The following is a 23,021-nucleotide window of genomic DNA, read 5'->3' as shown; positions in this document are numbered from 1 at the left end:
CAATAGGCCGACAGTTGAGGTGCTGTTGGAGCAACCTTGGTAAGTTGCTGCATTGGTACGAGTGGACAGTACATGTTGCTGCCACTGTGCACTTAGTGATGGAGGGAATGAACACTCAAGATGGGGGATGGGGTGCCAATCAAGCAGACTTCTGAGTCGTCAACTGTGTTGGACTTCTCCACTCCGGTTAATGGAGGTGCTCTCCACCTGCCTAGGTCTCTGCATCTTATCATAGTCCTGACTTTTGCCTTGTAGATGGACAGGCACAGGGGAGTCATAAGATAAGTTATCTACCTTGGAATTCCCAGACTCTGACGTGTTCTCATAGCCACAATATTTCAGTGGTTGGTCCAGTCCAGTTCAGTTCCTTGCAAAGGCAGACCAGGAACCACGAGTACCCCTAGTCTGGAAAGCATTATTGACCTGGTAGGCTTCCCTCCTGAAAGAATGACTGAGTAGCAGCTTCACAGTCAACTTCTGCTACTGGCTGACCGGAATTATTGAACACATTACACGGATGATAAAGTGAACTTTCAACCCGAGGCGCCCTGTCTGGGCCGTATCTACACTGCGCTACCCATGTGCAGAGACTCATCTACTGACATGCAACAACTGGAAGAGGCTTGGAAATCTCAAGGCGATGTTGTACGTACACATCGACGGGAATCCGGAGCAGGGTCGGGAGAAGCACAGAGACATCAGACATGGCGAGTAGCCGAGGTTCTAGTAGCTGTAGAATACACAGGCCAGTGCTGAATATTACATTGATACCTAGGGGAGAAACAAAGGAACAGGATTTTTTTTTTTAAAATCAATAATAATTCAAACTAAATAATCTATCCTCCCACCTCTCAGGACTCAGCCAGGGTAGCAGATGTGCCTAAGTCAGAAGATTTTAGGTCTAAATCCTAACCACAAAAAATTGTGAAACAACGTTGATAATGATTAAATATGACATTAATCCACATTGAACTGAAATGCAGCAATAAATTGTTAATGCCTTAAGGTCAGCTTGCACCAGGGTCTCTTGTTCAATCAAGTTCTGTAATGATGAATCGGCCTAAATTCTGGAATCATTTTTAAGGAGACACTGCTTAATGAAATTTAGGTCATTTTAACAAAACTTTGAGACACTCCACTTCTTCCTTTCTGTGGAAATACTTTGAACAAACTTAGATACGTTTGCAGGGCACTGGAGGAGACATGGAGTGGGGGGAGAGAGAGAGAGAGAGAGAGAGAGAGAGAGAGAGAGAGAGAGAGAGGGAGAGAGAGAGAAGAATGCTTTTCTTTAAAACACCATGAATTGTTGTGATCTGGAATGTGCTGCCTGAATGACTAGTAGAAACAAATTCTGTAGTAACTTTCAAAAAGGAGTTGGATAAATACTTAAAGGGATTACTTTTAAGCACTGCAGGGAAAATGCAGAGGAAAGGAACTATACCTTTTCAAAGAGTTGGCACAGACATACTGGATCAAATAGGGTCCTTCTGTACTTTCATAATTCGATAAAATTTCCCTCCTCTGAATCCCTCTCCCTCCAAACAATTTCACTCAGGCAACTTTGACTTGGACATGCAAAAGCAGTCAGGCTGCAGATCATTTCAGAACAAACAGGTTCTTTGACCTATCAAAATCTGTTTCCTTGCGTTTTTTCCACATTTTCTTGGACACCCTCAAGGTAATATTGCTGCTTGTTGTCCCAAAATTCTACATTCTCCCTACTCACCATGTAAAAAAATTTCCAAATACCTACTATTTCTTTCTTGACAAGGGAACATTGTTAAAAATTAGAGGCTACTGAAAGTAAAACTGAGAAGCTTTCATTCCCACACAATGGGTAGTCAAAATGTGATTTTTCTTTTTACAGTGCTATCAAAATTGCGACCATCTCGGAGAGGACTGCCACAGAATATTACAAATAATCAACACGGAAACACGCCATTCAGCCCAACAGATCTATGCTGGTGTTGATATTTTGTCCCCACCCTGCCTCCTATCACCCCATTAAGCTTCTTTTTCTTCCTTTCTGTCTCACATTTATCCAACATCATTTATAATGCATTTATGCTATTCGCCTGACCTACCCCTGTGGTACTGAGTTCTACATTCTCAACAGTGCCTGGGTGAAGGGATTTCACCCAAATTCCTCAGTTAAATTTATCATCTTATATTTATAATATTTAGCAAAGGTGAAAATTCTTCTCTATCTCTGCCTTAGCAAACCCTTTCATAATCTTGAAAATTTTCCTCAAGTTACCCCTTAGCTTTCTCAATTCTTGAGTAAAAAGCTTCAACTTATGCAAACTTTCCCAATGGCTACATCCTCTCACTTCTGTTTTTCCAATACTGTGCACTGCAATTGCAATTGATGCAGGATCAGCAGAACCCAGCATTGATGTTGGCCATTCTCCAATAACTAACTTTTCCCCATGATCCAGCTTGACAATCTCTATAGGAAGTGTTATGTTTTGACAACTGCTGCTGTAGTGTCCTTTCCAACTCTCAAGTTGATTAGTGTCAGTGCTGTTTTCAGTTTGTTTTATCGGTGGATCGGAAACACAGATAAAGGTCTTCAGTTGCAAAAACCCACTGTGCAATACCATTGAGTCAAAAGTAGTGGACTGACCAAGGTTGGACTTTTATTTAAATAGATCCTAGAGTTATACAGCATGGAAACAGACCCTTCAGTCCAACTCGTCCATGCTAACCAGATATCCTAAATTAATCTGGTCCTATTTGCCAGCATTTGGCTCATATCTGTCCAAACTCTTCCTATTCGTGTGCCCATTCGGATGCCTTTTAAATGTTGCAATCATACCAGGCTCCACCCCAAATGGAAAGGGGCAGTATCAATCTTCTGCACTTTCCAGGAACCTTGTCCACCAATTACATAGATACAAGCCCAAGAGAGTAGACAATTCTAAATATAGTTCTGGATCAATGGTGCTGGAAGAGCACAGCGGTTCAGGCAGCATCGGAGGATCTTCAGCAAAATCGACGTTTCGGGCAAAAGCCCTTCATCAGAACTATATGCAGAATTCCAGAAATGTTAAATAGAATTCAATCCAGAGAAGATGTGAGGTTATGCATGTGAAAAGAGGGCAAACAAAGCAAGGGAAGACACGAACAGGGGAATGTTGGGGTGGGGGGGGTGGTAATTACAGGAAGTGAGGGACCTTAGAGTGTATATTCACAGGCCCCTTAAGGTGTCAACACAGATACAGAATAGAAGTGATTTACACTAAGGTTGAATTGAATTGAATTTATTGTCACATGTACAGAGGCACAGCGAAAAGCTTGGTCTTGCGAGCAATACAGGCAGATCACAGAGTTATGTAGCATAGATAAATAACAGGTAAACAGCGACAAAAACAGTTACAAGTGAATGCTAAGAATTTGAGAGTCCATTCAGTATTCTAACAACAGTAGGTTGCCAGCACGAGAAAGTAGCAGCTATGAAAAAAGATTGGACAGGTTAGGATGATCCCTAGAACCAAGGCAGCTCAGGGATGCTTTAATCAAGGGGAACTAAATAATGAGGAGTTGGATAGAGCAGACAAGGAAGGCCTCCTTCCCCTACTGGAAGGGTCAGTTACTGGGGGCACAGCTTTAAGGTGATTGGTACAAGAATTAGTGGGGACCTGTCAAACAACTTTTACATGTAGAAAGAATTTGCTGCTGGTTTTGATGGAGGCAGAAACCTTCAAACTATTTAAGAGGAATCAGAATCTACCTAAAACCAGGTAACCTGCAAAAGCTACAGACCAGAAACTGGAATAAGAGATTAGAATAGATGGCTAGTTTCCGTGAATGGACATTTTCCGTGTAGCCAAGTTTCCTCTGGTTCTACACTAATAGCCGATGATGTGCCTCACTACTCAGGTAGAACAGCCCTGAATCTAATAGGAAATTCAGTAGAAACTTCTTTGTTGAGAGGAAATGGAAATGTAGAATCTAGGACTACAAAGAATCCTCGAGGTACATACACTAAATGCATTTAAGAGAAATGGAGAAATTTAAGTTGGAAAGGAATAAGTTGCGTTGATAGGATGAGATGAAATATATAGCTCTGGAAATGAGGTTGAGAGAGCACAAGCACTTGGAGCAGAAGTATGTAATATGCTCGAAACATTGATTCTCCTGCTCCTCAGATGCTGCCTAACCAGCTGTGCTTTTCCAGCACCACACTTTTTGACCCACATTCTTCAATACGTAAGTTACTATGCAAGTAGACCATTTAGTTGTTTGAGCCTGCTCTGCCATACAATAAAGATCATGACTGATCTGAAACAAAACCCAAAACTGCTGGAGAAACTCAGCAGGTCTGGCAGCATCTGAGGGGAGAAAACAGAGTTGAAGTTTCAAGTATGGTGACTGGTCAGCACTTCTGAAGGAGTCATTGGCCTCAAAATGTTAACTCTGTTTTCTCTCCACAGATGCTGCCAGAGATGGAAATGTGTTGCTGGAGAAGCGCAGCAGGTCAGGCAGCATCTAGGGAACAGGAGAATCGACGTTTCGGGCATTAGCCCTTCTTCAGGAATGAGGAAAGTTTGTCCAGCAGGCTAAGATAAAAGATAGGGAGGAGGGACTTGGGGGAGGGGCGTCGGAAATGTGATAGGTGGAAAAAGGTCAAGGTGAGGGTGATAGGACAATTGGGGTGGGGGCGGAGAGGTCGGGAAGAAGATTGCAGGTTAGGGAGGCGGTGCTGAATTTGATGGATTTGACTGAGACAGGCTGGGGGGAGGGGAAATGAGGAAACTGGTGAAATCCGAGTTCATCCCTTGTGGTTGGAGGGTTCCTAGCCGGAAGATGAGGCGTTCTTCCTCCAACCGTCGTTTCGCTGTGGTCTGACGATGGAGGAGTCCAAAGACCTGCATATCCTTGGTGGAGTGGGAGGGGGAATTGAAATGTTGAGCTACAGGGTGGTTGGGTTGGTTGGTCCGGGTGTCCCAGAGGTGTTCTCTGAAACGCTCCGCAAGTAGGTGGCCTGTCTCCCCAATATAGAGGAGGCCACATCGGGTACAGAGGATGCAATAGATGATGTGTGTGGAGGTACAGGTGAATCTGTGGCGGATATGGAAGTTTCCCCTCCCCCCAGCCTGTCTCAGTCAAATCCATCAAATTCAGCACCGCCTCCCTAACCTGCAATCTTCTTCCTGACCTCTCCGCCCCCACCCCAATCTGTCCTATCACCCTCACCTTGACCTTTTTCCACCTATCACATTTCCGACGCCCCTCCCCCAAGTCCCTCCTCCCTATCTTTTATCTTAGCCTGCTGGACAAACTTTCCTCATTCCTGAAGAAGGGCTAATGCCCGAAACATCGATTCTCCTGTTCCCTAGATGCTGCCTGACCTGCTGCGCTTCTCCAGCAACACATTTCCATCTCTGATCTCCAGCATCTGCAGACCTCATTTTCTCTTCACAGATGCTGCCAGACCTGCTGAGTTTCTGAGTTTTCAGTGCTTTACTTGATTTTCATGACTCATCTGATTGCCATTTACCACCCAAGACTGCATCCATCTCTGTCTTAAAAAGTGTTAACGACTCCAACTCCACTACCTGACGCAGAGAAGCCCAATGTTGCATCACCCTTTGAGAAGGGACTTCCCCTCAACTTTGTCCTGAAAAAACAACCAGTAATTTTACAACTGTACCCCCCCCCCCCACCCCAGTCACAAGAGGTATTATCCTTGTCAGACTATTCAGGATCATACAGGCTTCAATCAAGTCATCCCTTACTCTAAATGCTGGCAGAAATAAGCACAGCTCGTCTAATTTATCCTCATAAGGCAACTAACTCACTGCAGGAAATCAAACAAGCCTCCTCTGAATCAGATCCATTGCATTTACATCCTTTCTAAAATAAGGAGACTAAAATTGCCAAACTGTGCAGTAATTAATTTCAAAACAGATCAAGCACAAAATCTGTATGATATAAAAACAGATGTTAATAAGATTACACGTCACATGTTAGTGCAAACTTTATATTAATCTGATATGTAAATAACGTATGCATACCTATTTATCTTCTAAGTGAGATGATAAAACAAGGCACTGTCTGCCTTCAGGCCGAAGGGAACAATTGTACGGTTTCTATATTGAAGGAGGAGAGTCGGTTCCTCTCCAGTGTCTTGGGCAATTTTAATACTTACCACAGAATTGCAGACCAGTTACAGCACTGGAGGCCATTTGGCTGAGTGAGCTCATCTCTGTTCTCTACAAAGGTGGTACATCATTTAACTCCCTATCCTTTCCACATAACACTTTCAAGTTTTTCCTTTTGAAAGTCACACTTCAACTTACACTACCCTAAATCACTGCATTATAGATCCCAGGAACTCACTGTGCAAAATGTTTTTCTTATAGTGCCTTTGATACTTTTGTGAATCACCCGAGACCATTGCACTCTGGTTCTGCTCCCTTTCACCAATGGAATCCCCAGGTTGTCTCTCTCTCTCTCTTTGCCTACTTTGTATGACGTTGAACATCACGGTTGAATCAATTTTCAAATCTTCTCTGCTCGAGTTTCTCTTCTCCAATTGACCAATGCAACTGACTATTCCCTTTTTAGCACCCCCTTGAAAGGCTTCACATCTTCTCAAAATCCAATGCTCAGAATTGGGTGCAATGCTCCAGCTGGGACCAAACAATGCTTTATATAGTTACCTTGTAACTTCCTTAACCATTGCAGGTTATCAGATCATTGTTTGTCAGTACTTGCAATGCATAAGGTGGCTCTCTCAGAATCAGAGAATGATAGACAAATGGAAGAGGGCCATTTGGCCCAGAGTCTGCACTGAATCTCCAAATGAGCAATTTGCCTAGTGCCACTCCTGACCTCCTTCCGGTTATCCTGCACTCTTCCTTCTCAGGTAACTATCTACCTTCCTGTTAAATGCTGCAATTCAACTTGCCTCAGCAAGTTCCTCGTGGGCGGCACGGTGGCACTGCTGCCTCACAGCGCTAGAGACCCGGGTTCAATTCCCGACTCAGGCAACTGACTGTGTGGAGTTTGCACATTCTCCCAGTGTCTGCGTGGGTTTCCTCCGGGTGCTCTGGTTTCCTCCCACAGTCCAAAGATGTGCACGTCAGGTGAATTGGCCATGCTAAATTGCCCGTAGTGTTAGGTAAAGGGGTAAATGTATGGGAATGGGTGGGTTACGCTTCAGCGGGTCAGTGTGGACTTGTTGGGCTGAAGGGCCTGTTTCCACACTAAGTAATCTAATCTAATTTGAGAAAGCCATACTGTCAGGCAATGCATTCCAGATCTCAAAAACTCATCTCAAGGAAACATTTTTTTCCTAATGCGTCAATTGCTTCTTTTAATAATTCTTAAAATATGTTCTGTTATTCTCAATCCTTAAATCAACAGAAACTGTTTTTACTCTGTGCATGATTTTATATACTTCTACCAAATCTCCATTTAATCTGCTCTTCTTCGGGAAAACAGTCCCAAGTTTGGCAGTCGATGTAGCATGAATTTTTTAAACTTTCATTTTTATGAATATTTTCCACAAGCCTCTTTAATGTCTTCATATCTTTCCTGGAGTGAGACTCCTGGTGAGGCCAAACCAATGTTCTGTACCAGGTTAACACATCATCTTGGTTTTGTACTTGAAGTCCACATTAATCAAAACCTGGGACATTGCTTCATGAATAGTCCCCACTGTGTCACCACCTCAACGTTTGGAAATGGTCACAACTCATCACTGCGAACGAAAAATCTCTCAGGATAAATTGTGAAGGACTAATAGACAGGGCGAGTGGTCAGAATTTTCACAATTTGGAGAAACTCTTGTCTAGGCAGCTGCGTGCTTTGTTCAACACTTCTCAACCTGCCCTGTCACCTTTGATGTGTTTTGCACATGTACACCCAGATCCTCTGTTCCTTCACCCCTTTTAGAAATTAAACTTACTTCATACATCTCTGCATTATTCATACTTTTCATAGCTAGGGAGTACAAGGAGAAATCCCAAAGAAAATGGTACTCTTACCCATATTTGTTTTAAAGAATCATAAGTTTGCTAGATGCAAAATAGCCAAAACAGATCACACTCATACTTCCACAAGTTTCTGAACTTCCCTGATTCATATAGATTTTGCAGTTAAAGCTGACACAGATGACTCAGAGGCAGAATATCCACCTCCAGCCCACTGTGGGTAAAGGAAAATAGCCAAAGCAATTATGTTAAAATTGGCTCCAGTGCTTTTAAAGTTACCTCTTCACTTTGCTCTGATGGAGGAGGTAAAGCTATACTTAGTTTAATAAACGTCTAATTAGCCTATCGAGATGGGCTGTCAGCACCATAAGTGGTCATTTTGTCACATGACTAAATTCAGAGCTTGTTGAATGGCTTCAATAGACAATCCTGAGATTCCAAATCAGATGCTGTCTGACTTCCAGAAAATAATCAGGACCCCAGACTGAACTGGCAACCTACGAGAGATCGTCCATCTCTGCTTCCAAGCTGCTGGATGGGATGAAACCTACTTTTTGTCTCAAAGGAGAAAAACTACTGGGACTGGCTCACTGAGGAAACTAACATCAGATACTGACTTCTGGGAAGTTGAAACTCAACAGTTTTTAAATACCGCAGGTTATACATTATAAATTTTGGTAAATTAATTTGTTGTGCAGTCTTCCTTCATTTCCTAGGTCTTGTGTGCGTAGATAGAATAGAAAAACAAATTTCCATCCACCCCATTCTACTATTTCTTTGTAAATCCTATATCTGATTTCATCTTCTAGGATTTTTCTGTGGGCTTATTTTAAACTTTGCAAACTTAATAAAGAGAGTTTTGGGAATCCCACTTAGCCTACCTCTAAGGGACAGAATAAAAAGGGAAAGTAGTTTATCAGGTAACACCTTGTTGCCTCCTGCTTGAGGGGCAATGCATTCATATTAAATTTACTGTTCTCCCTTTATCGTGACTGTATTAAAATGAATCACTTCACGTCTTTTGAAGTTTTACACTCTTCTCCTTACTTGTCATGATGCTTTCAAGTTTCATATCATCATTTTGCAATTGTCCAATGTATATCAAGATGCAAGTCATTAATATGGATCAGGAAGATCAAGAGTCCTAACAAACATGTGGAAAGGTCCACTGTAAACCTCTGTCCAGTTTTAAAAAAAAAAAATCAGATCCATCATCCACACTGTTTGCTGTCACTTAGCCAATGTTGTATCTATGTGGCTACAGTGCTTTTAATTCCACGATTTCCTATTTTGTAACTGTGCTTCACCAGTAAATAATTGGTTATACAATGTTTTGAAAAGTCCAGAGATTGTGAACATTCTAAATAAAAGGCAAGTTTTTTACTCCCCCCTCACATTTGGAGAGAAGGTTTAAGAGCTAAATGTGTAGCAGAAGAGGGTATTTGTGGTAACACGATCAAGTCTTTTCTCCCCCCCCCCCAAATTATTTTATTTACGTACGGGCTAGCTCAGACGGATGAACTCTAAAAGACTAGAAAGGTGCTTCATTAATTTGACCGACCAATTGCCCCTTGAGGGATTGGAGATATTTCAGCAATTCTATCAGTCAAACTGCACAGACTACGATATACAGCAGGAAGGCTGCCAGGTCAAAAAGGCAGCTTCACACTGCTCAAAGGGTCAACAACTGCATTCTCAACAATAAATGCTGCTCACTGCATCATCACAAGACAGTTTGTCAGCAGCAGAAAATCAAAGGAGATGCTCAGAAAATAGCTGAGCTGAGCTAGAAATCCATAAGAAGAAGAAGAAAAGGGTCAAGTTGGTTTTGAGCCAGTTGGAGGGGGACAGGAAATGGAATGAGGGGGGTGGGGCCGGATAAAATGAGAAAGAAGAGCTTGCATTTATATGACACCTTTCACATGCTTTATAGTCATATATGGTTACACCCTAAAGTAACCATATATGACTATAAAGCATGTGAAAGGTGTCATATATGAAGCTTCACTTGGGGGTCGCCACTGATGTTACCTAGCCAGGTAATGAAACATCTGGATATCAAACCTACAGCTCAGCGAGCAAACCTACACCCTAAAACCTCAACCTCAGCTACAAACCTTCACAAACCTTGCATATATGGTTACTTTTATAACGTAATAAACTGACCAACCAATTTCCTCTCAGCAAACACCCACAAACAGCAACATCTGAATAGTCGGTGTTAGCGATATTGATCATGTGATGGCCACTGAACATGAAGTAATTCCTCTGGACATGGAATAACTCCTCTAAGTTTCTTTAAAATAGTACAATAGGATTTTTGCAGCCGGTTCAACTTCTTCCCCAAGTCAAGTCACCTCTGACAGCAAAACTCCCAGCCAGTACTGCACGAAAGTGCCAGCTGATGTCTTGTGCTCATGTCTTTGGATTGGGTCTTGATCTGAGCCAAGAGAGTGCTCCTGACTGAGAACTACCACTGACAGCTAACGTCCAGTGCAGTAAAAGTTAGAATGGTTAAAATCATTTGGACGCGGAATGTAGTTTCATACAAAGACCTTTTTTTTGGGGACAAATCCAGGAAAGAAAACTATGGCTGAGAAGTCACTTGAGAAATGGGAATCTCTCTGCACAGGAGCAGAGAGGCTAAGTATATACCTAATACTTGGAATGAGCTGAGGTTCAGGGAGGATGCAAGACTGGCCAAGAATTGTTGACACTAAAGTTAATGTCCTTTAAATGGTTACTTTTAGGAACAAAGATTATAGACACAGGAAGTCTTGTTACAACCATATAAAACGTTAATTAGGCCACATTGGGATACTGTGTGCAGTTCTGGTTGTCACTGGTGATTGCACTGGAAAGGTGGTCAAGGAGATTCACCAGGATATTGCCTGGGATGGAAAGTGACAGTTATGAGGAGAGACTGGATAGGCTGGGCTTGTTCTCCCTGGAGCTGTGGGGTGATCCGATTGAGGTCTACAAAAGTGAGAGACATAGACAGGGCATGTCGTGAGAATCTTTTTTCCTGTGGCAGATGTATCTTAAACCAGGAGGTATGGCTTGAAGGTGAGGAGTATGTGGTTTATTGGGTATTTGAAGAAAATGTTCCCACCAACCCCCTCTCTCTCCCCCTTCTGGGGTAGTGGAAATATGGAGTGAGCTGTCTGAGGAATGATAGAGGCAGGTACTGCTGTAATATTTAAAAAGCCTCGAGAAGCACTTAAAATACCAGGGCATAAAAAGCTATGGACTAAGTGCAGGTAAATGGGATTAGTGTATATTGGTGTTTGTTGGTCAGCCTCGATACGTTGGGCCAATGGGCCTGTTTCTGCGCAGTATGATTGTAAAAGTAGCCAGAACCACCTCCATGTGAAAAGTAGCATCTCTGTTTCATTATTACTACAAATTGGCTCCCCCAGGAATGGCTGAACCAAGAGGACACTTGACTTTTTTTTTTATTCATTCATGCATGGTGATAGTGTGTGGCTGGATGAGGCAACAGTTATTGTTCATCCTTAGTTGCTCGAGAATGGAATTAGGAATCAACCCCATTTGGAGTGTTGTGGGCTAGACCAGGTAAGACAAGCAGATTCCTTCTCTAAAGGACATTAGCCCACCAGATAGGTTTTCCTCACAATTGACAATATTTTTATGGTCATCGTTGGACTCTTACATTTCAGATTTTTAATGAATTCAGTTTCCACCATCTGCCATGACAGGATTCAATCCCAGGTCCGCAGAACATTTCCTTGGTCTCTGGGTTAAATTCCAGCAATAATAGCACTAGGCCATCAGCTCCCCTTGTGTACTTCTTATGGCAGTAATCATTTTGGAACTCTGCTCAGTGTGAACCAACTAGGATTACTAAGTTTCAAATCCTCTTCAGAAAGGCATGGAAATTTCCCAAGATTGGTTATATGTTGCTCTCTAGCACTGTTCACTGGTTGGTGCAAGAACTGCATGGTATGAAAATAATAGAACCGTCATTTGGCCCATTCTGTCTGTGTTGTCTCTTTGAAAGAGAGCCCTATTCTCAATAGGGAACCTTTCCACTTTCAGCATTAACTCACTTTCCTTTTGAAAATATATTGAATCAAGTTCCATGGCCCTTGCTGCTCAGAACAACCTACATTTTTTTTTAATGTTCATGTGCTTTCTGGTTCTGTTGCAATGACCCTAAATTTGTGTCCTGATGGTCACTGGTTTTCCTGTAAATGAAATATTTCTTCAACATTCATGCCAGAGTCAGGGTGTCTAGGTTTTGCTACTTTTATATACCAGGTGGTCCTACAGAGTTGGTGGAGCTAGGACAGAGGTAGCAGCTTTCTCTGATTGGAGAATCAAGAACTCAAAGGTTCAATCTCATGGTAAGGAGTCAGTCATTTTGGACTAAAACAAAGAGGATGTCTTCACTGTTTTAGAATTTTCTACCTTAGGAATACTCAATCATTGAGAATATTCAAGGCTAAAACTGAAGACATTTTGATGTGAAAGGAATAATAAGACATGGAGATTGGAAAAGTGGAGTTTATCTTACAGAATAGGTGAGCAGGTTTGAAGAACTGGAAGGTCAATCCTGCTTCTGTTACTTCTAGCCTTATGCAACTGGTGTTGAATTGTTGTCATGGTACAGTTCAAGAGTTTGAATTTAGCCTCTTCAAACATACCCTGGACATCAAAGAGCTAGGAGCAGTAAGAGTGATCTTGAAGTTGTCAGATTATTGAAAAAACCTAAATGATTCACGATATCTTGAAAGGGAGCATAACCAAATGTCACAATGTTAAGTCTTAACTATGTCAGCAAGTTTCCTGTATTACTGCACTTACAAACTGCTTCATTGAGTATTACAGTTAGCAAAATGTCAATCAAAACTTCAGGATGTTCCAATCAGATTTCACAAGTGCCTGAATATTTGGAGTGTTTTTTGGATTCGCCTGAGGGAGGTGACTGTGCCAACAGGGAGATTCCACATTGGTCCCAGAATCCAGCTGCTGATCTCAGTTTATATCACAAACCAAATGTTCACCGAGGGCTGGAAACCCTCATAACTACAGAGGTCTAATCTGAACACTCCCTAAAACCAAGATTTGCCTCTGCGGTCTAAATCCCTCTTGGCAAAATTAATCATTTCGTTATTGTGATCCAGATAAGGACTTTTTAAAATACAAATTCAGATTTTAAATATCTATCTGAAGCTAAGCCAGAGCTAGCAATGTCAGAAATGTCACACCTCAGTGAAGAATGCATCCGAGGTTTTTAAAAAAGAAAGGTTTTGGCACATTTGACCTAAAATACAATCGTGACTGAAGACCATTTCCTTTAAGAGAGGCTTTTTACACTAAGTGGCAAATCTAAAAAGTGATTCATCAATACATTGGAATTTCACAGTATCTACACAGGACCCTGTGCCAACTGGTGCGGTTCTGTGGAGAATACATTATGAGTTAGGAGGTATTGTGAATCTGTAATGTATTTATCTTGGAGGCATTAATCCTATTAAATTTCCTTACAGACCTCTCTTGCCACCTTACTTCAAAAATTGTGTTTACACAGTATCTCAGGCCTTCTAAAGTCAATAACTGCTTTTTCAAGTACTAATGGAAATATGAGAGCCAAATCAGGGATGGCACCTTCCAATGTGAAAAAGCACAAATTAATGCCGATTCTTGTTGAGTGTTTGGGGTGGGGTGGTGGGGTGGAAGGAGGAGATGTTTACAAAGGCTTAAATAAAAATATTCCCAAAGACAATCAGTGCATGGCTAGCCACAACCTCAATTTACCCACTGCTTCCTTAACTGGCAAAAGAAAAAAATGCAAGTTTTTGCATTTCAAAAGCACCTGTCACAATCTTCAAACCCAAAGTGCAGTCACTGTTGTACTGTGGAAATACAGAAGCCAATTGTGTGCAGCAAGGATGCACAAACAGCAATGAGATTATCAGATGGTTTGTACTCAAGGAGTTTGAGGGTTGGATGTTAGCCAGGACAGGACACCAGGGATTACTTGCCAGTGCATTTGACAAAACGTCATGGAATCTCTCACATGCTTCTGAGTGGACAAACAGGGTCTTACTTTAACCTTTATTCCTGATAGACAGCATCTACAACAGTGCAGCGCTGCATCAATGGAGTGTAGCGTAACTTCAAATCAAAACGGCTCCTATTACTATTCTATTAAGTTACAGTACAAAATTAAATTGATGTGCAGTATTAATTGTATATTAATTCTGTTGAACAGCAGGCAGGTAATGGACATTAATTTTAACCCCCTCCTGTTGGCCCCAACAACCTGGGTATGGATCAAAAAGCCACATTCGGTTACAACGTTGGGTATCTCTTTTGTATTTCAATTCATTCCCACGATGTCAGCATCACGAGCATAGCCAACTTTTATTCACCGTCCCCAATTGCCTTGAGGAGATGGTAGTGAGTGGTCATCATGAACCGGCACAGTACCTGTGTGAAGGTATACCTCCACTGCTACTCAAGGAGGTGCTTCCAGGATTTTAACTCACTGACAATAAACGAATAGTTGACATTGTTTTAAGGCAAAATAGTATACGACTTGAAGGGGTTCCTGGAGATTCCCATGCACCTGTTGCTGTTGTCTCTGAATGGTCAAGGTCAGAGGTTTAATTGGCTTGGCTAATTGCCCACAAGTGTTTCCTTTAATTATACATAACTGGTTGTGTGAAGGGTTAAACTCATCTACTCCATACACGCACGCGCACACAAAGAGCTGCAGTGAACAAATATCCAGCAAGCAGTGTAGAATGCAGTATTTAGTCAATACGACAGTGTAAAGTTAGTTGCTTTGCATTTCCTTCAGGAAGTTGTGAGCAAGGGTCTCTCATATCCCTCAAATATTGCAGAATGAGTCATGGTGTGGAATAGTGAATGTGAGCTCTCCTCTACTGCATGCCAAACAAAGCAGTAAAGTTCCTACCGAAAATACAACCCAGGGAAGCAGAGCAACACAATTCTCAAATCATTTCCTTCCTGCACTTCACAATTACAAATTGCATTTCACATCCTCAGGCCATCTCAAAGTTCTTTACAACCAAAGTCCAACTGCAATTAACTTTTCTATAGAGGTAAATGTGGCAGTCAACAAGGTCACAATAGATTCTGTATACGGCAACTGAACAAATCAGTGGATCGGCCTCCAATTACACTGGACAAAGCAAGAAATATCAAGAATTTGCACCTTTTTTCAATAGTATCATCTGGGAAGGCAATGGGCCCCTCATTTTCATGCCTCAATGACAATGCAACACCAAGCCTGTATCCCCAGATACAAAAAAAAATCATGTAACGTATCTTACTGACTACAACCCAGTAGTTCTGACATCCTTCATTATGAAGTGCTTCGAGATGTTAGCAATGGTACACATCAACTCCAGCCTCCCAAATTGCCTTAATCCACCACAATTCATCTACCGTTGCAATAGGTTCATGGCAGATGCCATTTCCCTGGCCCAACACTCATTCCTGGAACATCTGAATAATAAGGACACCTCAGAGTATGGACTTTAGCTCTGTCTTCAAGTCCATACTGAGAGACCTAGGATTCTGCTCCTCCTCTGCAACTGTATCCTCATCTTTCTGATCCACAGACCGCAATCAGTGAGAAGAGGCAACAATATGTCCTCAGCAATAATCTTCAACACTGGTGCTTTGCAACACTTCATACTCAGTTCCTGACTATACTCCTTATACACATGACTTTGGGGTCAAATTCAACCCTAACTCAATTTACAAATGTGCTGCTGACACCTCCACAGTGGGTCAGATCTCAAACAACAAAACAGTAAAGAAAAAGATGGAGAGCTCAGTGGTATGGTATAAAGTCAACAATCTCTCCCTCAATGTCAGCAAAATGAAGGAGCTAGTCATTGACTTCAGGAAGCAGAGTGGAGGACATGACCCTGTCTGTATCAATGATGCGGAGGTGGAGATTGATTAGATTTTTAGATTACTTAGTGTGGAAACAGGCCCTTCGGCCCAACAAGTCCACACCGCCCCGCCGAAACCCACCTATACCCCTACATTTATCCCTTACCTAACGCTATAGGCAATTTAGCATGGCAATTCACCTGACCTGCACATCTTTGGACTGTGGGAGGAAACCGGAGCACCCGGAGGAAACCCATGCAGACACGGGGAGAACGTGCAAACTCCACACAGTCAGTCAGTCGCCTGAGGCAGGAAATGAACCCGGGTCTCTGGCACTTTGAGGCAGCAGTGCTAACCACTGTGCCACCGTGCCGCCCACGGTGGTTGAGAGCTTCAAGTTCCAAGGAGTAGACATCACCAACAATATGTCCTGGTCCATCCATGTTGACGCTATGGCCAAGAAAGCACACCAACACCTCTACTTCCTCAGAAGCCTAAGGAAATTTGGCAGGTCCACAATGACACATTTTTAATAGAAGCATCTTAGAAATCATCCTCTTCAGATGCATCACAGCTTGGTATGCAACTGCTCTGCTCAAGACCATGAGAAATTATAGTTGTGAATGCAACCAGTCCATGAAAACCAGCTTTCCTTTCATTGATTATGTTTGCAGCAAGTATAGACTGAGTCAAAGACCTCTCTCCCACCCCGGTTATACTCACTTCTACCCCCTTCCATTAGGCAGAAGATACAAAAGTTTGAACAGATTCAAGAACAGCTTCTTCTCTGCTGTTGTTATCAGACTTCTCATTAGAGTTGATATTACTCTGCACCTTCTCTGCAGCTGTAACCTACATTCTGCATTCTTTTCTTATTATCTGGATGTAAGTCAGGTATGATTTGTCTGGAAAGCACACAAAACAATACGTTTCACTTTCTCTCAAAGGTGTGGCAACAATAATAAATCGAATCAAACCAAACCAAACAGTGCCAGGCAACACTATGGCTGTCGTGCTGAAGACTCATGTTTCAGAACTAGCCATGTCAGGGTTAAGCTGAACCAATACAATGTGGAAAATTGCCAAAGTATATCCTGTTTACAACGTTATTGCTACGTCAGTTAACTCTCAATATTTCACAAAGTGATAGGAAGTGTCACTGACAGTGTTATCAAGCAGTACTTGCGCTGCAATAACTTGCTCACTGACTCTCAGTTTGGGTTGTGTTAGAGCTAATCACCTGCTGGGCTTGAGCCAAACAAGGTGAAGGAGAAGGGTGAGTGCCCTTAATATCAAGAAATCTGACAAAATTGATGTCAATAGAGGTGGAGTGGGACACACTTTATCATAACACCCAGGACAAAAGATGGTTGCAGTTGTTGGAGAACAAGTACCAAGGCTTGTAACATGACCTTTGGAGAGAATACACAGCCTAACTTCCTTCAACTGCTTCATTAATGACTTTCCCTCAACCATGGTATTTGTCAATAACTGTACAGCACTCAGCAATTCTTGAGGTACTGAAGCAGTCAAGACATTAACAACATTCAAGACTTGGGTTGATAAGTGACAGATAGTTCAGTTCATTATAGAAGGTATGCTTCACTACTGGAGGTACTTTCATTACAGATGTCAAAGAGGATGAAATTAAAAGTTCACATGCCACTATTTTAAATAAGAGGAGGGTTGTTCACCCTGACTAATCAACATCACAAAAAGGCAGACAGACAATTGGACCATTATTACATTGTTGTTTGTGCAAATTTGCTGAGTGTAGATTTCTTTCTGCATTTCCTACATTGCATCACTGGGTACAGTGCAAAAATACTCAACTGGCTGTGAAATGCTTGAAGACATTCCATGGTAATGAAACGTGCTCAAAACGCAACCTTTATTTAAAATACCATTGCTGAATCTGCCTCCATCAACATGTGGGTAATCATCATTGGCCCAAAACTTCATCTACTGCAATTCTTAGAGCAAGTTCCACAATGGAAATTATGCAGCAAATAACTCATCTCCCAATTCCCCAAAACCTGTCCACCAATGACAATGTACAAGTCAATGTGAGAGATACTTTCTACTTGCCTTGTAGAGTGCAGCTCCAACAACACTCGAGAACCAAGTACCATTCAAGACAAAGGAAACTTCTGGATTAGTGCATCACCTTGAAAATTGATTTCCTTCATCACCAGAATATACCATCTAGAGGATGCACTATATCAAATCATCAAGGCTTCTTCCACAGTAGCTTTAAATCTATGACCTTTACAACAAGGAGGGACGAAGGAAGATAAATTCCCTTTCAAGTTACACGTGAAAAAATGTATTGTGGAGCCAACCAGGGACCAGATTATTTTGGACCATAAGAGGTAAAGAGACAGGATTCATTAATGATCTCACTGTTTGGGATCATCTACTGAGGTGTGATCATAATTAAATAATTTAATTTTACAGTTTAAGGGGGAGAATTTTGAGTTAGCTTCATTAAATGCAATTGTGAAGGATATGAACAGAGTAGCCTACACAAAGTTTACAAGATAGTAGAGAAGCTGAGGCAGATTTTTAATGAGCTATAATTCTGGTGAAAGAAAGATTCTGCAAGAAAGTGGCACCCTTGGTGGTTAAATTAGCAAGTTAACAATAGTACCAAATTGAAAGGAAAAAATTGCAGACGAAATTTCAATGACTAGCGGTTTCAAAATTTTTTTTCAAATTGATAACTAAAGATTGGAGGGTTAAAGTAGAACAGGAGAGCAAACAAACATTAAACACAAAAACTGAATAAGAAGCTCTTCTCCGATTATATAAAGCAGCCGAGAACAGTTAAAAGTAAAAGGTTAGTCTTTTAAGGACGAGACTTGGGAATTAATAATAGGAAGCAAAGAAATGGCAGGGATGTTAAATAAGTAGGTTGTATCTGTCTTCACAGTAGAGGAGGCTGAAGCACATGAAAGATAGCAGTGGATGTTGGGGCAAAAGGGGAAAAATGTAAAGACAATGAAACTGGAAGAATGGGACTCCTCACAGGATGATGATGAAATAGAACAAAGAAAATTTACAGGAGAAAGTGAGGTCTGCAGATGCTGGAGATCAGAGCTGAAAATGTGTTGCTGGAGAAGCGCAGCAGGTCAGGCAGCATCCAGGGAACAGGAGAATCAACGTTTCGGGCATAAGCCCTTCTTCAGGATTCCGGGGCTTATGCCCGAAACATCGATTCTCCTGTTCCTTGGATGCTGCCTGACCTGCTGCGTTTTTCCAGCAACACATTTTCAGCAAAGAAAATTTACAGCCCAGGAATAGGCCCTTCGGCCCTCCAAACCAGAGCCGAATGGAAGATAAGGGGATTTTTGATAACAGTGAGTAAAAGCTGTCTTCTGGTCAATGAGATTATAAATTCAACAATATAAAGAAAGAGATCAGACAATTTTAAAACAAGAAATACAAGACAGGTTTTTAGTAATATGGAACTCCTGTCCAAAAATATTGATGGATACAGAATTCATGGGAGCTTCAAATGGAAAAATAGACACACATTTGAAAATGACAAAAAAAAAAACAGGGAAAATCAGAAGAAAGGTTGGAAGAGGAATGAGACCAAGTGGATACGTCTTTCAGAGAATCCACATAACACAATAGTCTGAACAATATCTTCTGTGTTGCAAAGTTCTGTGGTTCTAGACAAAAAGCATAATAGTTTATAACACCAGCACTGCACCAATGACATTGGATTATTCTCAGGTTCTCGGTTATGGAGGCACGCCAGCTTGGACATTCTCTGAAGCTGCAGAGGTCCATTCTATTATTGGTTTGTATAAACAACTAGTAAGATTCATTTTGCAGTATTGCTCTTACCATCTAGAATGATTAGATCCCAGATGGCCAACACTGAATCCCAGCAAGGCAAGGATGTAAAGAGAGTCAGGAACCAAGTGGTGATGAACAGTAACGGTGCCACTTCCAAATTCTCCTGCCAAAGTTTAAGCAATGTGTCAGTAAATACTGTTCTGACAAATGTGATGAGGAGGGGTGGTTAAGCATTAGCACTCTCAGACAATACATTTTATGATCACAGAATTCCAAACTACTTACTATTAGTTACAATTCAAACACATGTAAAGCAGACAGCAAAGAAATCAACCTTTCAGCCCTAATGATTGGTGCTGGAGTTAAAACACAGCTACAGAGGAAGCTCGATTATCCAGCATTCGATTATCTGAATATCGGATTATCCGGCAAGATCGCAAGGTCCCAATGTTTTGCTAAACTATGTTATCCGGCATTCGATTATGCGGAATTCAATTAACCAAACTAAATTCTCCCTGCCCGTGTCCTTCGGATAATCGAGGTTCCTCTGTATACTGTTGGCCACAACTACTCCTTGACAGTAAATTCCACATGTTTAGCTCTTTAAAGTGGTTGATCCTGAGGTCCCTCATTTACTGTCTAAGGTATTTCCTCAAGACAAGACTAACATCCAATGATGTTATTTCCTTGAAATAAAAGACTAACATTCAATGTACTTCAAATTGATTTTTGCATGTTCTTCTGGATTCCTACACAAAAATATCTTCTTTTCTCCACCTTTTTAAAATAAAAATGACATTTCATTTATAAATATTTCCTTGTGACGTGGTTGAAACTGACACGTCAGTATGAATCTACTATCTGATGATGCCCTGAAGATGTTGATGTGGAGGAAGATACTTGGATTGAAGAGTAGTTTGTTCCAGTAGAAGCGATAGCATGTGTTATTGACCAGACAGGAGCAAGGAATGTAACAGCTGGGAAAGGCACAGATCCGGCAAAATCAAGTAGATCAGAGCAGGAGATAGGGGCCAGGAGATTGGGCACTGCAGGGGACAATACTGGTATGAAGTACGAGATGACGTTGTGACCCGGAGAAGTGGCAGAGAACTAGGACAAAGGCAAATCAGGAGGGGTAACAGATTTGTGGAAACGAGCAGACAGAAAACCATAGTAGCAACATCAAGAAATTAAAATCATAGATTTATGCATTAATTGTATAAAAGAGATGGAATCGCTGAAGTTTTGGTATGCAAATAAGTCTTTTGATAATTTCAGAGAGGTAATCGAGGAAGACAGATATTCATTTAATCTCTCCAACTGGCCAATACTCCCTACTCATGCTTCAACATCACAGCATGATCTAGAGGAGATCCCAGAGTGAATTGGAATTCTTTCATACATTTACAATCACGGTTGGTGCTTTGGGAAAAAAACACCTTCAACTCTGAACTAAGGGAACACAATGCTTGTATAATAAGATTGGGCTGTGCCAGAGACAGCTGGACTAGTAGCAAAGCCTGACAGAAAAAGAGTTGAGCTTCAGGTCTATTACAAAGTGCTTACCATATGTTGCCAAAGGCAGGGCATTCGATGTTTCAGCAGCTGTTGAAAGATTTTGGCATGCCTTTGGATTCTGTAAAGCAAACAGTTATCTTTCAGTCAGCATAGGCAATGCAACGAAATTTAACAATTTGCATTTAGACAGCCTCCCTAAACAAAAAGCCAACCAAAGGGGGTCTGATACAAGTGCATTACTAAATGAAATTTGATAGTGTCATGGAAGGAAACATTAGGACAGATGGCCAAAAACTTGGATGTAGGATTTAAAGAGGATCTTATAGGAGGAAAGGGTTAGAGAGGCAGAGATTTAGTGAGGGGATTAAACAACTTTGCACGAAGACAACTAAAAGTATGGTCAAATTAGATTGGGATTCGCAAAATGCTGAAAGGAGACTAAAAGTTCCAAACATTAACATCCTGGGCCCTTTGTACAGGAGGACTGCCCCTAGAATGGCTAAAGGAGGCCCACTGGGCCCTTAAGAAAGGTCAACGAGGGAGAAGTAGTAGAGAAGCGGAGAGGTTTAGAAAGGGAATTGCAGAATTTAGGGTCGAGGCAGCATGGGATTGTGGTGTTAGAGATTACAGACATTGAAAGTAGTTGGATTTGAAAATTCATATACCTGTGCTGCTTGACTCTAGGTCACCATGCACAGAAGCTATAGGCAAACAGGACGGTGCACAAGTTAAGCCACAGGCAAGAGTTCTATGACTTCAGGTTTATAGTGGCTATGGTAATTTATTTGTTGAAGTTTATCAGAGCTTGCTCTGCACAATGTTACTCTCATGTTTCCTACATTACAAGGGTGACGATCAATTACTTTGCTATCTGAAGTATTTTAGGATTTGATGAGGCCATGAAAAGTGCTAAATAATCTTTGTGAATAAATCGGTGATTGTAGTTTTAAAAACCTGATTCCTTAACAAATCATGTTTCAGCAACACAGTGAGGACAAGAAATAGAAGCCAGATTCTCAATGATAGACGTGATAGACACAAAGATGCAGTAACAGAATCAGTGTGCCACAGAGACATGCTCAGATGCAATACTGAGACACATACACAAAGCACATACGTATCTAAAGAATGTTCATAAAATCCAGCCAGGTACTTGGGCTTTTCCAGGAGGACAACCAAAGCCCAGAAAGCATCCTCTTCTTGCATGTTCATTAGGAGCATTGCTGCTATGTAGGACATTCCTGGCAAAACAAGTCAAAAACAAATTGGGTCCAGAATTCACTATTAAAAAGCTACATGCATTAAACTTTAAAAAATTAATTGATAATTTTCAGAGGAGTCATTTTAACTGACCCTCAGGTAGGAGATGGGCAAGTTTAAGCTTGATTCTCCACTGATTTATTTGTTCAGTAACTTGGACAGGAGGTAAAGCGAAAAAGCCCAACCACCACCACTGTTCCTGTAGAAAAATGCATCACAGAAGGACCCCATTGTACTTTTCCAGGGTTTTTGAAAAAACTATTAACCCCCCCCCCCCACTTTCCTCAGCTCCTTCCCAAAAACTTATGCATTTTCAAATATTTATCCATTTCCCTCAAAAAGGGATTTTTGAGTCCAATTCTCTTTGCCTCATCAACCTGCTGCACAAAAAAATGCTCTTAGCATCTTCTTTGTTCTTTTAATGATAGCCTTAGTGTAGTTAAGATAATTGGCAACATAACCAGAGGGGAGATGAAGAGACATTATCTTAGACAGTGTATTATTATGCTTTAGAACACAGCCTTAAGAGCAGTGGAAACAGATTGAAGAATACACGGAATTGGATAAGCACTGCACTTGACAGGAAATAATTTGCAA

General features: G+C 41.4%; 1 protein-coding gene across 2 annotated transcripts in view; it reads right to left on the bottom strand.

Annotated features, from left to right (window-relative positions):
• Positions 1 to 23,021, bottom strand: part of LOC122557723 (TBC1 domain family member 10B) — a 114,353-nt gene that overhangs the window by 71,537 nt on the left and 19,795 nt on the right. For both annotated transcript variants that reach the window (XM_087996156.1, XM_043705639.2), the window contains 4 exons: positions 22,282 to 22,405; positions 21,213 to 21,282; positions 19,695 to 19,809; positions 654 to 771 (listed from right to left, as the gene is read on the bottom strand). In XM_087996156.1, the coding sequence (XP_087852282.1) occupies positions 654 to 771; positions 19,695 to 19,809; positions 21,213 to 21,282; positions 22,282 to 22,405 (427 nt within the window). The remainder of the gene's footprint in view (positions 1 to 653; positions 772 to 19,694; positions 19,810 to 21,212; positions 21,283 to 22,281; positions 22,406 to 23,021) is intronic.

This window comes from Chiloscyllium plagiosum, unplaced genomic scaffold, assembly GCF_037043375.1.
Source record: "Chiloscyllium plagiosum isolate Xiang-an unplaced genomic scaffold, Cpla_swu_hap1 HiC_scaffold_18, whole genome shotgun sequence".
Lineage (NCBI taxonomy): Eukaryota > Metazoa > Chordata > Chondrichthyes > Orectolobiformes > Hemiscylliidae > Chiloscyllium > Chiloscyllium plagiosum.
Note: the sequence above shows the minus strand (reverse complement) of the source record. Positions and strands in the feature narration are given on the sequence as shown.